Below are 13,461 nucleotides of genomic sequence, written 5' to 3'. Positions count from 1 at the left end.
TTAGTTGCTTGCATATTAATCTGTAACCAATCGCTTGCTATTAAAGGCTGCGTGAACAGTAGCTGTAACCCAGTAGTATGGAGCTTGCTTATTTATGCGTGCTTGGGGAATTAGAGTATAACTATGGGTGTGACAATAGAATAAACGGAGTTCCATCATATCTCTGTGAGAAGCGTGGTTCATCCCGGTAGATCTCTGGCTATTTAGGTGAAGCAAAATAAGGAATCCATTCAGTACGTGCTGTTAGCAGGCAGGAGTTCAGCCATTTCTAGAATATTTGGGGAAGGTCTCTATTTCATGTCAAAGTAGAGTGGTAATCTCTTAAGTCTAAAAACTCAAATAGACAAAAAAAGTAATATTTTTTTTTCTCACAGCTCTAATCCCTATAGTAAAGGTGAGCAAGTAAAGGAACTTTTGTAGCATCATGGGAGGTCCCTATATCACAGGAGCGTTACTGGAATTACACAGCAGTATCTGTCTCAGCAACAGATGATGCCATTTTAAGCTTTGTTCATTGCACTTTATATGTTATTGCCATTGTCACCTCTGAAAGAGAAATGGTTAGTGCACATAGATCCCAAACATCAGCAACCATGTAGTAAAATAACAGAATAAAAGAAGCCACTTGTTAAGTACTGCTACAGGAAATTGCTCAGAATACTTACATTCATAGGTGAACAAAAAGGGAACAGCTTGTTGCTTTTCAGAAGACTCAATTTTTTATTAAAGAAGAACTTTCAGAGATAACTGACAGAAAGCAATAATAACAACTGAAGTACTTCTTGTTCTAATCCTCTTCAGCAGATACCCAGAAACATTACCTGCTGTTTAAAATGCCTTTTAGGAAGTGTGTTTATATAGCATTAGTTAGGGTGAAAGGAAAATCATTTTATCTAGCCTGTTCCTTTAACTTTGCTCCCAATGCAGGTGTCTCCCAATGCCAGTAAAAGTCCAAGAAAAAACATGAGTTACACTGACTCTAGAAATCAGAATGATAGCATGTACTGAATTGGAAGGGACCCACAAAGATCACCATGCCCAAGTCCTGGCTCTGCACAAAACCATGCCAAAAATCACATCACATGCCTGAGAACATTGTATGAACACTTACTGAGGTCTGTCAGGCTTGGTGCTGTGACCACTGCCCTGGGGAGCCTGTTCCAGTGCCCAACCACCCCCTGGGGGAAGAACCTTCTCCTGATACTCAACCTAAACCTTCCTCAACTCAGCTTCATGCCACTTGCTTGAGTCCTGTCACTGGTCACCACAGAGAAGAGATTGGTACCTACCCCTCCTCTTCCCCTCCTGAGGATGTTGAAGATGACAATGAGGTCTCCCCTCAGTCTCTTCGGAAAAGACCAAGTGATCTCAGCTGCTCTTCATGTGGTTCCTTTCAAGGCCTTCAGCCCTTTGTGGCCCTTCTTTGGATGCTCTCCAATAGCTTTATATCCATCTCATATTGTGATGCCCAAAACTGCACCCAGGACTCAAGGTGATGCCTCACCAGAAGGTGTGTTGTAAGGACACCAATCCTTACAAAGACCACTCACCTAAGACGATAGGAAGCTGAATTAAATGGAAACACAACAGTTTCAGTTCATCGAGGGCATTTGACTGTACTAATTGCAATGAAAGGATAGAGAAGTAAGCAATGAAAAAATAAAAAGGGTACATTCTCCATACTGGCATAATATTTAATATGAAGCAGATGAACTCCTAAAAAGTAAATGAGGGCTAGGGCTAATGTCTGATATTGTAGCCTACTTGTAGTTATTCCAAGCAGACTGTGATCTACAGTAGTTCAAGCCAACAATTTTTTTCTCAGGTCTTGATTTCCACACAAAATACTAAGGCTATTGAAATTTTTGTGCTGAAAATACTTCTATTATTTTGGCATGCAGCAATTGCATGAAAAGTCGGAAGACTATGAAAATATTCTACATGATAATTCATAGAGAAATGTAATATCAATATTTAAGTTCTGCCTGCTTTTAAAATGGAATAAAATGTTCGCAGTGCAGGGGGATATTTATGAGTATGTTCCTATTTCTTAGTAGTTCAGTTTCTAGTTTAATTTGTTGTGCACAATATATTTTGCCCATTTGAATAAGAAAGAATTTTGATGGAGTTTTTGTTCATCAAGAATAGTTACAGTTAACTTAAAGATGGTGTTGTTTTCTAAGAAGCATAGATGCATTAAGATCTGTATTTCTAAGCATATGATTAGTAAAGTTCTCACCTGGAAGACATGCTTTAAAATACATCCTTAAACTTGGCATGTGGAACCCTCCAGATAGCTACACCTGCTCATGAACTCCAAAAATGACTTCCACCCACCTCTGTCAACCTTGTATTTTTTAAGAGAAGTACGAGTTACTTGACTTTCTGGGACTATTAGCCCAGAACTCAAACAAAAGAGACATTTTACATCATTAACTGAATATTTTAAAAGTAGAAAAATTTCAGAGATCTAGCAGTAGTGTTTCCTATTCACAATGTGTTCCTGTGAAAGTCTGACCTCAAGTCCAGGTGCATATAAAACAACCTACCATTTTATTCTCCTGCTTCCCACTTCTACCAACCTACCATGCCTCATTTTATTAAGGCATACAACTCCCAGATTTACCTGTCAGGGAGTTAGAACTGTGCTGATTTGCTTTAGTTTGTCTGACTCTTCTGGGTTTACAGCTATTGATGTCTATCCTTTCCTGTTTTACTCATTCAGAGTAAAACTTAAAAGGTTTTTTTTCTCTCTGGATAGTTTCTAAGACTCTTATTGAGAACACCACTGCATTATTCATTCTCATTCCCAAATATATAAAGCTCCTCTTAGTGACAAGGGAAACTGCAGTTTTCTCTAAAAATTCAAAGAGGTAGCTGGATAGATAGTGAACATTCAAATAGCTATATATCACACCCACAAAAAAAATCACATCAATAGGAAACATGAGGGATGTAGGCCTTTTATGTAAAATCAGTCAAAAAGTCTTCTGAAAAAGTTGAAGTGGTTGAAAAAGCTAATTATCTATAATAACCATAGAAACATTCTTTTCTGCTTGTCAGCTGAACCTGTGTTCACTCAGCCAAGTACACCATTTTAGATCTTACCAAGGTACAAAAATTTTCAACTGTATTATAAACCACCTATCATGCTAATTAAAACATGATAAAATATGCAGTGTAGATATAATTATAGCATGTTTAAAAATATATAATGCATTGGAAAGATGAATAACACTATAATGTAGATCTAGTGACAGTTTTCATTACAAAGCTGATCTCCGTAGCTCTGTTTTAGTTCTTTAAAAGACCTCAGACTTATATCTTTTAGCTTTGAATATCAACTTTCCTCTTTAAAGCATGGATAATCAGGCTAGCTGCATATTGCTTACTTTTTCTCAGACACAATGTACACCATCATTAGCTGACATAGTCTACTGTATTTCCACTGAAGCTGGAATAATTTTAATACATGAACTAAATATTCTAGACTTGCTTATGCTGTATCTCAACTTTTGTGCTCAGTAGTTGTTCCTTCTATTAAAAAAAAAACAAACAACCCAAATGAATTCTGAAATATGGTATACAATACCACTTTCTTACAGACTTAAAACATGGCTTAATCTGTGTTAATGATGTCTCTTATTGATGTGTATTTTTCTTGTCACATAAGCAGACTTCTTAGGCACTTTAAGACCTTTTTTTGCTTTGTTTTGTTTATTTGGGTTTTTTAACCTGAATCACATCAGAAACTTACATTCAAGCAACAACTTCTAAACTTAAGTCTTCACTCTGGGACTCTCTGAATAGCTCAGGTTTACTTTTTCTGCAATATACTTGCTTCAATTTCTATTTACTGAGATATATATCACTTTAGACACATGTTCCTTCAAAATATTTGACTTCTTTAGGTTTGTTTTTATTATACCTTTCTCCTCAGCATTTACAACCAATTTAGTAAAAATTCCAGATAGGAGGTTTAATTTACTTTTCAGATCAGAACATTTCAGATAAGAATATTAAATGATATTGGAATTTACATCAGAGTACTGCATCCAGTCCTATAGCCCTCAGTACAGGAAAGGTATGGAGCCAGTGCAGAGGACTGGAACAATTCTCCTATGAGGAAAGGCTAAGAGGGCTGGTGTTGTTCAGTTTGGAGAAGATTCTTTAAACACTTTATTGAGGCCTTTCAATACTCCAGTTATAAAGAAACTGAAAAGGAGCTTTTTACAAGGGTCTGTAGCACTAAGAGAAGGGGTAATGACTTTAAATTGAAAGAGAATAAATTTACACTAGATATATGTTGCAGCAGTTGTGGCCGCCACTGGAGTGGTTAGAGAGCCAGAAGGCCCAAGTGCAGCCTTGAACTCGTGGTGGGCCGGCTCCAAGATTTAACATCTCCCTCTAGCTCATGGCGAGTTCCCACAAGCCTTTGTTTCCGTAGGTAGATCAATGATTGCTGGTTGGCCCGTTGGGCCTCCACCCCCTTTTCTGTATCTCCCTGTCAATATGTATATTTCCTGTTTAATAGGTATAAGTTTTAGAATGTTCCCTGTTTCTCGATGCCCCATTGGTCCCCTTCTCCCTTGTCCCTCCCCTCTCCCATCCTATTGGTGTATTGGTTGTCAGTCTGTGCCCTTTCCGCCCCCTGGCCCTCTCCTGATTGGTTGTTCATCCCCCTATAAAACCCCTGGACCCTCCACTATCCTGGTCTTTCATCCCTGGACCCTTCCTGGAATAAACCTGTGCATAACCATGCTGGAGACCCCTCTCAGCTCCTTCATCAGTGGTCAACAATTTTGGTGTGCCTGTGTGTGTGACTGTGCTCTCAATCACACTGGTAGTTGTGGGTGTTTGCATGGCAGCTCCAGAGCTCCTCCTGGGTGTCTCCAATGAGGATTGGCCTCTCTGAGACTGCCGGATTCCTCAAGGACACTCGGGGAAGACGTAGTGCTTATTCCGCCGGCCAACACAGCAGGCTGCATCAGCTATAAGGAAGAAATTTTTCAGAATGAGAGTTGTGAAACAGTGGACCAGGTTGCCCAGAGATGTTATAAATGCCCCATCTGTGGAAGCATTCAAGGACGAGTTGGACTGGACTCCGAGCAACCTGAGTTAAAGATGTCCCTGCTCATTGCAGGAGGCTTAGACTAAATGATCTTTAAAGGTGTCCTTCAACCCAATTTATTCTCTTATCTCACAATCAATCTTTCTCTCACCCACCCAAATTTGGACTGCTGCCTCAGTGCATTGACATTTACCTTTACTCCAGGCTCATAACCCATTATCTTATTCTCAATTCAGAATCTTTGTATCTGAATAATTAAGACTCAATTTGCCAAGGATAATTTTCTAAAACTTAAAAAACTCCACCCCCTCTCTGGAACCCAAGTGTGGTGTTCAAGAGTCTTCCAGAGAGCAGAGGAGCTGGCAAGTATGGTGCTTTTTATCTGGGCTGGGTAGGATGCTCTTTATGGAATTTACCCTCTCTCTGTGTCTCTGTGAATGCTTGTTCTGTATTATTTCATATTTCACATATGATGAGTGAAAAAGGATCAAGCTAGACGAAATTTCTCTGTTCCAGGAATGAAAATTGTTTTGTATATTGTCCTAACATCCTGTTGTGGTTTTTATATGAACGAGATTTTTTAACAAGACATATAAAGAGCACTTGGAACAACAGCAGAAGAAACAAACAAAACCTTCACAAGAGGATAAGAGACTCTTTGAAAGAGAGGTCTGCAAAAGACTTTGCCAAGAGATGAATCTTTATGACCAGATTTCCAGCTAAATCCTGAATGCAGCTAAGAGAAAGGACAGATAATCTATTAAATGGTCAAAAGTCTAATTGCATGTTCCAGAATAATGAGTTCATTTAAGAGCCAAGGTTATTAAAATATATCTCAAACAAATTTAAAGACATTCTGAAAAAGGATCTCAGCTAAAGACTGTGGTTAAACAACAGCTGCAGAGGAACTTTCAGAAAGGACTATTCTTAAGTGCCCTTACATGATTAATTGCATTCTAAACCAGGAGAAGGTAGAATTTTAACTGCATATTTAACATTTGAGAATATATGACCGTGTATAATTCATGCAGTAGTAGACAACTGCACTAAATCATCAGCTGACTGTGGTCAGTGGAAGTCTTTTTGATCTTTTCAAAAAGCTTTAAATTCAGCTCTATGTAAATAAATTATGGTAGCTGATGAATTTTGAGAATAAGTATAATAATGTTTACTTGAACTGGAAAATGTCCATATTATAGTTTGTGTCCCCTTAGTCTGTGAAGCTGGGACAGTACTTAATGAACATGGGTGTTTGACTTTGGCTGCTTTACCTATTAGGACATGGTAGTCTTTATGTGGAAAAGATTATGTTGGTTTCCTAAAAAAGGAAATAGTTTTCTGTAACATTGGTCCACGGTATGGTGTAAATGTGCCTAATCACTTACACTAATCAAAATTTAATCAGACTTAGTGTATGATGAGTTCCAGTCTTGGAATTGTTATTCCTAACCCCAGTAAATTCTTGTTTTTTGTGATCTAATGGAAACTATCCCCTTTATATGTTAATTAGAAAAGCTGTGTCATTAGAAAATATTATCGCATTTTTCTTGGATTTAACTTATTTAATTTCTTTCTCTCAGTAGAATAACTCTTCTTCACAGGGATTTGTGAAACACCATCCAAAAATGGACATAGAAAGGAATTTGGGAAGTAAAATCACTCAAAAAATATAATTAAACCTCCAAACTTTGACAAAATTTTTTTTTTCAATTATTTTTCAAATACCACTGTAGATAAATATGTTCATTCTAATGCCAGCTGCCATTTCAGATGTCTGTATTATTTTTAATTTTTTTTCATTAAATACAGGGATATGGTAGTGATAATCAATGAGTGAGCTATTTCAGTATGATGTACTTTAGAAATCTAAAATTTAATAATTTAGTCTAAACAAGCTGTCTAGATTTCATCTATGGTTGAAGATTGTCCAGTTTTAAGTTTCCTCAACCCAACTATAGCTAAAATGCCTCCACCAATGAGAACAATAACATGATCCTTTTTTTAATGTTTGGCTGTGGATAGTCAAGAATAACTTTTTTTTATCAGTATGCAATTATATTTGTTCTAAGAAGACTGAAAAAACACATGTATTAATCTTAAATAAATCCTCATTTGAATATTTATGCTAACTGTTCATAAAAGGGTTTTTTCTAATGTCAGAAGCAAGTAATTTAAGCTTGATCAACTGTCAGACTGAACACCTACATGTGTGAATGTCAGATGAGTTCTTTATTTCTACTATTTTTTTATTATTTTTTCATTCACTGAAATTTATTTTGAAAACCACAAAGTTTTATCACTATACCTAGATTTATCTAAGAATACCTTTACTGCTAAGTTCTACACAACTCCAAGGAAAAATGAGGAAATATTCGGAATCCATGAAAACCTATCTTTGAATTTCTAGTGGTTCTAGTAAGTATTACTGTAAGTGGATTGAGTGTGTTTCAAAATAAATAAATTTATAGTTCCAGGACGTGGAATAAAATGTGTAGATTTTAAGTGCTTACAATGTCTGTACCAGGCTTGTCACTCTGTGCTCTCTTTAGGATACATGGGAAGAACTGGAAATTTTAGAGAGCTCTACTCATAAGACCTTTTTTGGACTGAGTTCAGGATGAGGCAAATCATACAAAAAAAAGTGGAATTTTTCATGACCTAAAATGCAATAGCATGGATGTAAATGTCAATATTTCAGAGAGTGAACCTTAACTGCCCGTGCTCTGCCAAAGAGTTTTTGAAGTTCCTACTAGCTTCTTGGTTCAAATGGTTAAAAGTAATGGTTCTGTGAGTATTTCAGCATGTGCACATGTGCACATATGCAATAAATCTAATTGGGTGTTATAACTGCCTTCAAAGACAGGGGAAAAAAAACATAACAAAAAAAAGTCTTGAGTTCTCACTTCATAAAATTGCTTTGATTTTAGAGAAAAATAATGTAAAAATAATTTTAAAAATAATTATGATACAATCCAGTACTTGTGCACGGAAGTGTTAGGTCATGCATTATATTTTGTTTGATAAACTTGTTGCCATATGAAATAGCAAATAGAAAATGTTTAGTGGAGATCATCTCTGTATTCTCTTTATTAGCACACTAGTTGTTACTTACATAGTTTCTAAAAAAAACGATAACATTAAATTTAGAGCGGAAGTACAAAAATAGACTTGAGCAGAATACAAAAATAGACTAGAGCAGATCACATAAAATTAAAAATATCTCTAGCAGCTACAAGTGCAGCCCAAGTCCTAAGGAATGCAAATTCTGTTTTTATAGGTTAAAATGTTTGGGTCAGTTAAAAATAAAACACACTAGAAGTGCTGGCTTTACTACACTGTGCAATAGAGAAGGCAACTGTGAGTTATACTCTTTTTAAGAACCCTCAGGAAGCTATTTGATAAACTCAGACTTTATGGTACATAAGCCTCTAGGCGATTCTATTATGTTGAAAATCTTTGTTATGTGCAGGGCAGAAGCACACCACATATGCAGTAAAGCCAAAAATGTACTGATAATGTAAATGAAATATTAAAATTAAAATCATTATCAGGATAAATCTAATTACTGCAGAAAATGAGTCAAAATGCAGTTTTAACACAATTTTTAGTTTCTGTCCCTTTTTATGATATCATACTCACTTTTATCCCCCCTCCTCCAGTTCTTAAGTTCAATGGTTTCATAGTGTTGCAGTTGGGAGCAGTCTTGCAGAATCTATAGTCCTTCACTGGAAGGAATGTGACATTCATACTTGGTGATTTCTTCTGCATCTCCAGGATCCACTTAGGGTCATTTCTATATGTCTATTTATACTTTTTCTTCATTGGACTGTAGTTCTATTTTGGATCTTAATTTACATTTTATGGTGGGTCTAAAGTTTTTTTGTTCTTTTTGTTACCCTTAAGACCAGTTTTGTCTGGTTAGAGATCTTCATTCTTTAACTGGGCACTGGTGAAATGTCTATTGTTACAGAGTCTCCCATCTATGATCACCCCAGTGTTCCTCACATCACATCCTGTGTCTCTACTTCTCAAGGTCTTTTGAACCACAAGTGCAATCTCATTCATTTACAGACAGGTTGACATTTACAGACAGGTACCAGCCCTATATTTGTATACAGCACTGCATTAGACTAGTAAATATGATCGTACTTAGAATATCTACTTGTACCTATTAAAACTACGGTTATTCCATGCAAAGATAAACAAAAGTAAAGCAGATCAGAAGAAAAAAACTACTGTCACAATTAGGCCAAGTAAAACATCACTGCAGGAAAGACAGATCAAATCTGATGACCCTTAGTCCTTGTAAATTCAGTGCAAAACTTATGGTCTGTTGCTAGAAGAGGCAGTGTTGTTTTGCAGGGTTACAGGTAAAAACCCCTCAGTTTACTTTTAGAATTTGTATTGAATTTGACAACTTTCCTTCTTCTGGCCCCAAAGTCCATTTAAAAGATTTTTCACTCTACTGATGTTGTTTCAGCAATGTCACGTTTTAGTCTCTTTAGAATACTTAGGTGAACTTTACCTGGATTGAGTTATTTGTGGTTATTTATTTAAGTAAACTAGTAAGTTTATTATCAGGTACAGACATAAGTACGCTAATTTATCTATTTAGCTGGCTGGTACCAACCCCAGAGCTATGTAGTTGCTTTAGCTCATCATGGATTCTAAGCTAACAAACACACAGATGAGAAGCAAGGTATATTCTTGCAGGTTTAGTTAATGTGTTAATGCAATTAAATGTCTCATCCCACAGTACACAGAAAGCGGAAGTTGGAAGCTGCATAAAAGGAACATAGAGAAATTAGTTATGTGTGTATGGATGGAGTTAGAAAAGCTAAAGCTAAGCTGGAAATTAAAAGAGCAAGAATCAGGGAGGACAAGAAAGTTCCCTCTAAATACATTGGTAGAAAGAGAAAATTAAGGAAAATAATTAAACAATTTAACTTTTAAGAACATATCCTTATATAAAAAATATATAGGGTTATTTGCAAAAATAAACAGTCCAACAGTAGTCTTTAATCAAAATTTTTCCCTCCTTCTAATGTAAAATTTCTGTATTTTTCCCCTTTGTTCCTTGGCCTGCTGAACTTATTCCTGATAGAAGAATAACATGCTTAATTGTGCGCAAAAATCTTGTTTGAGTTCTCTAAGTACTGCATTTCTCAATTACTCAGCCCTTACTCACTATGAAGTGATAATTAGGCATTAAAAACTAAGTGGATTACTGTGGAGATCTCTCCTGATATCCATTTATCACTTAATCAGACTTTAATACCATAAATTATGCATTTCTCAGCAGTATTCAGTTTCCAATAAATTTTATAACAGTTTGGAATTACTAGGTTTTCTTGACCTCACTGTGGCAGGGAAAAGTCATAAAGTTTGCTTAAAGGATACAGCCACTATAGGAATTGCAGATTTATAGCAAAATAATTCTTAAAGCCTGTTGGGTTGCACTAATATTTATTCATAAGGGTTTCTTGGACAAGACAATTCCATCCTCATGAATAAACATGAAAAAAAAAATGATCCAAAATACATATTGAGATGAAGTTTTTTTCCCAGCTTTTTTTTCCTCCTGATTTTGCCTTCCAAGCCTCATTAAGAAAAACAAAACAAACCCCACAATTCCTAGGAGATTGCAACTTCCTCAGCACACTCAGTTGATTTTGGAATTAAAATATCTATTTATGTGTTAGCATGACTTTTTGCCGGCCACTATTACAGAAAATGGCTTTCTAAAAGTATTAACCATGATGGAATCTCCCCAGAAATGCAGATATTTTGGGTTAGAGTCAATACAAACAGAGCAAATGAGAGTCTTGTAAATATAAGGTCAGGCTGCCCATACCTTCCCATGTAATATTACATATTATAATAATAATAAACAGCAAGAAGTATCTAATTTCCTATTTTCCTATGTTCTCTATTATTTACATATTACTTAAAAATATTTTAACTCAGCAAGCTTTATAAATTACAGTAAAATATAATCTTGGCTGTTAAAAATTTGATAGATGTTATCAGTGGGAAATTTTTAACTGAGGAGTGAAAGATAAAATAATTATAAAAAATCACTAAAAGCATGCTGGTCAACCTGTCTGTAAATGAATGAGATTGCACTTGTGGTTCAGCGCCTGTTGGCCCAAAATAGAGATTTTTGTCCAATAAATCACAGCATATTCCTCTTTGCATTTACAGAAGTCCATAAAAAAGTCTTTAGCTCTTAGTATGGCACTCCATTCTAGCATATTAAGAGTGATTGAAATTTGCAGAAAATACGGAAGGAGAGACATAGTAATTTTCTTACCAAATGTTATCCTATTAATTTATGTTCTCCTGATGTCTCTAGCTCTAGATAAAAAGGAGAGATGATTAAAAATTTTAAAACAATTTCGTTATTTGAAGTAAATTTATTTCCTTTTTTTTGACATATGAAGAATTTCAAATAGAATATTAACTTCTGACAGAAATTTTACAGAACATATTGTCTGATTTAATAAATTATCTACATTTCTTGTACATTCCTCCCAGACATTTTTCTTCTGTACAGCTCTTCTATGTTTTCTGCTTAAGCCATAAAGTGAAGTAACACTGATTTCAAACAATTTGGTGGTAAAAACATCAGTAATTTACACTTATTGTATTTCTGAAGTTTTCATCTTTGAAATATCTCAAAACTCCTGCACCTTCTTCAAGTTTTCTCAGCAGTGAAGATTTTTTCTCTTTTATCTATTCTTTATCTTTTTGAGACTTGGAAACCACCCCCCCCCCCAAACTCCTGCTGACAAAATAGTAAATTAAGAAAAAAAAATCAAGGAAAAAAACCCAAAGAACATCAATAACAAGGAAAGAAAAATCAAGAATGTGTACACAGAATTCATTACATTGTTTTCAGTACCAAAAAGAATAAAAAGTGAAAGTGTCTTGTTTTTGTCAAATCTACATTTTGCCAAGACTAATGGTAAACCTGATAGTCTTCATTATTGATTCATATCATGCTGCCAGAGATATATTTCTCTTCAGTACATTTTTTTAGAACTGTCCAGTTACAAGTTCAATTATTTCTTTCTGCTGGGCTAAAACCAGTTTTCAGCTAAATGAGCAAGTTGTTCAGTGAATGACAATAAAGGTTACCTCAGATAAATGTGGACTAGCCCTTTCCTAGCCAAAACAGAGCTCAGAAAATACATAATGAAAGATGTATATAATAGATTAAAAAATCTTGAGTAGATATCAGAATTGACTCACGCAGCAGGAAAAAGAAGAAAATACAAAGGCATTACCCCCTTTCAGTCAATTATTTCCAGGGAAAATCCACCCTCTTCGCTCTGTATCCCCTTCTGGATACATTCTAAAATTGTTTCAAATGCTGAAAAACTATTTTTGGTTTGGCCTTTTTTTTTAACCACTGAGATCTATTTTTTATATGTATGAGTGGAGAGAAAAAGAGTCTGAAAACTTACACAAGATCTTTAACCAATATTCCAGAGATCTTATTTAAAGAAAGTTTTTCTATCAATATTACTAATATGACTTATGGTGTTTCTTTAAGAATGTGATATTAATTCCTAACCTTTTAAGGACTTTTTATTTCCTATCTCAGGAGAATTCTGCGAAGTTAAAATTGATAACTGTGGTTCCAATTCATGTGAAAATGGAGGAACATGTATTGTCTATGAAGATCATTTTAAGTGCAATTGCCCTATAGGTGAGCCATTGGAAATTTATTGTATTTTCTAACAGAACAAATAAAATATCACCCTAATATTTATGTTAAGAAATAGCGACATAAAAATAGCAATGTATCTCAACAAATGCAGTGAACATTTTTATGAAGAAACCCACTTTTTCTCTTTGTTCAGGAAATAAAACTGCCAAATAACTCTAGTAGAGTGGTGTTAACTGCTAACACCCTGAACAGACATAATGTCAATATTCTGAATGAACTGTGATTAAACATTCTCTTTGTGGTGCAGGTTTTGAAGGTGAAAGATGTGAACTCGATATTGATGCCTGCCTATTCAACAATATAAGCTGTGCCCCAGGAGCACTGTGTATGGATAAATCTCATGGATTTAATTACACATGTTTATCACCATGTACTGGAAACACAGAGGTAGGATAAAGCAATATATTCCTCCCCAGCATTTTTTTGGGAAATCAAACAACTTACTCTAATAGCAGTGAGCTGATGAAGCCTCATTTCCCACAGGTTTCCTAAACATAGTGCTCATTCTTGATATGTTCTCAGGCTAATATTCCTTTTTCCTGTGTAACATATGCTTGTAAAGGTGCATGACGCGACTAGTCTGGTCATTGTACAACAAACCGTGTAATGCCTGAGCTATGCCTTTCTTGTTCTTTATAGGTTTACTCACTGATGT

The 13,461-nt window shown here is 35.4% G+C and overlaps 1 protein-coding gene across 4 annotated transcripts in view; it reads left to right on the top strand.

Moving 5' to 3' along the window:
- Nucleotides 1–13,461, top strand: part of EYS (eyes shut homolog) — an 860,563-nt gene that overhangs the window by 158,068 nt on the left and 689,034 nt on the right. For all 4 annotated transcript variants that reach the window (XM_048297572.1, XM_048297571.1, XM_048297573.1 and 1 more), the window contains 2 exons: nt 12,681–12,785; nt 13,054–13,193. In XM_048297572.1, the coding sequence (XP_048153529.1) occupies nt 12,681–12,785; nt 13,054–13,193 (245 nt within the window). The remainder of the gene's footprint in view (nt 1–12,680; nt 12,786–13,053; nt 13,194–13,461) is intronic.

This window comes from Corvus hawaiiensis, chromosome 3, assembly GCF_020740725.1.
Source record: "Corvus hawaiiensis isolate bCorHaw1 chromosome 3, bCorHaw1.pri.cur, whole genome shotgun sequence".
NCBI classification, from domain to species: Eukaryota; Metazoa; Chordata; class Aves; order Passeriformes; family Corvidae; genus Corvus; species Corvus hawaiiensis.
This window is presented reverse-complemented; position numbering and strand designations above follow the sequence as displayed.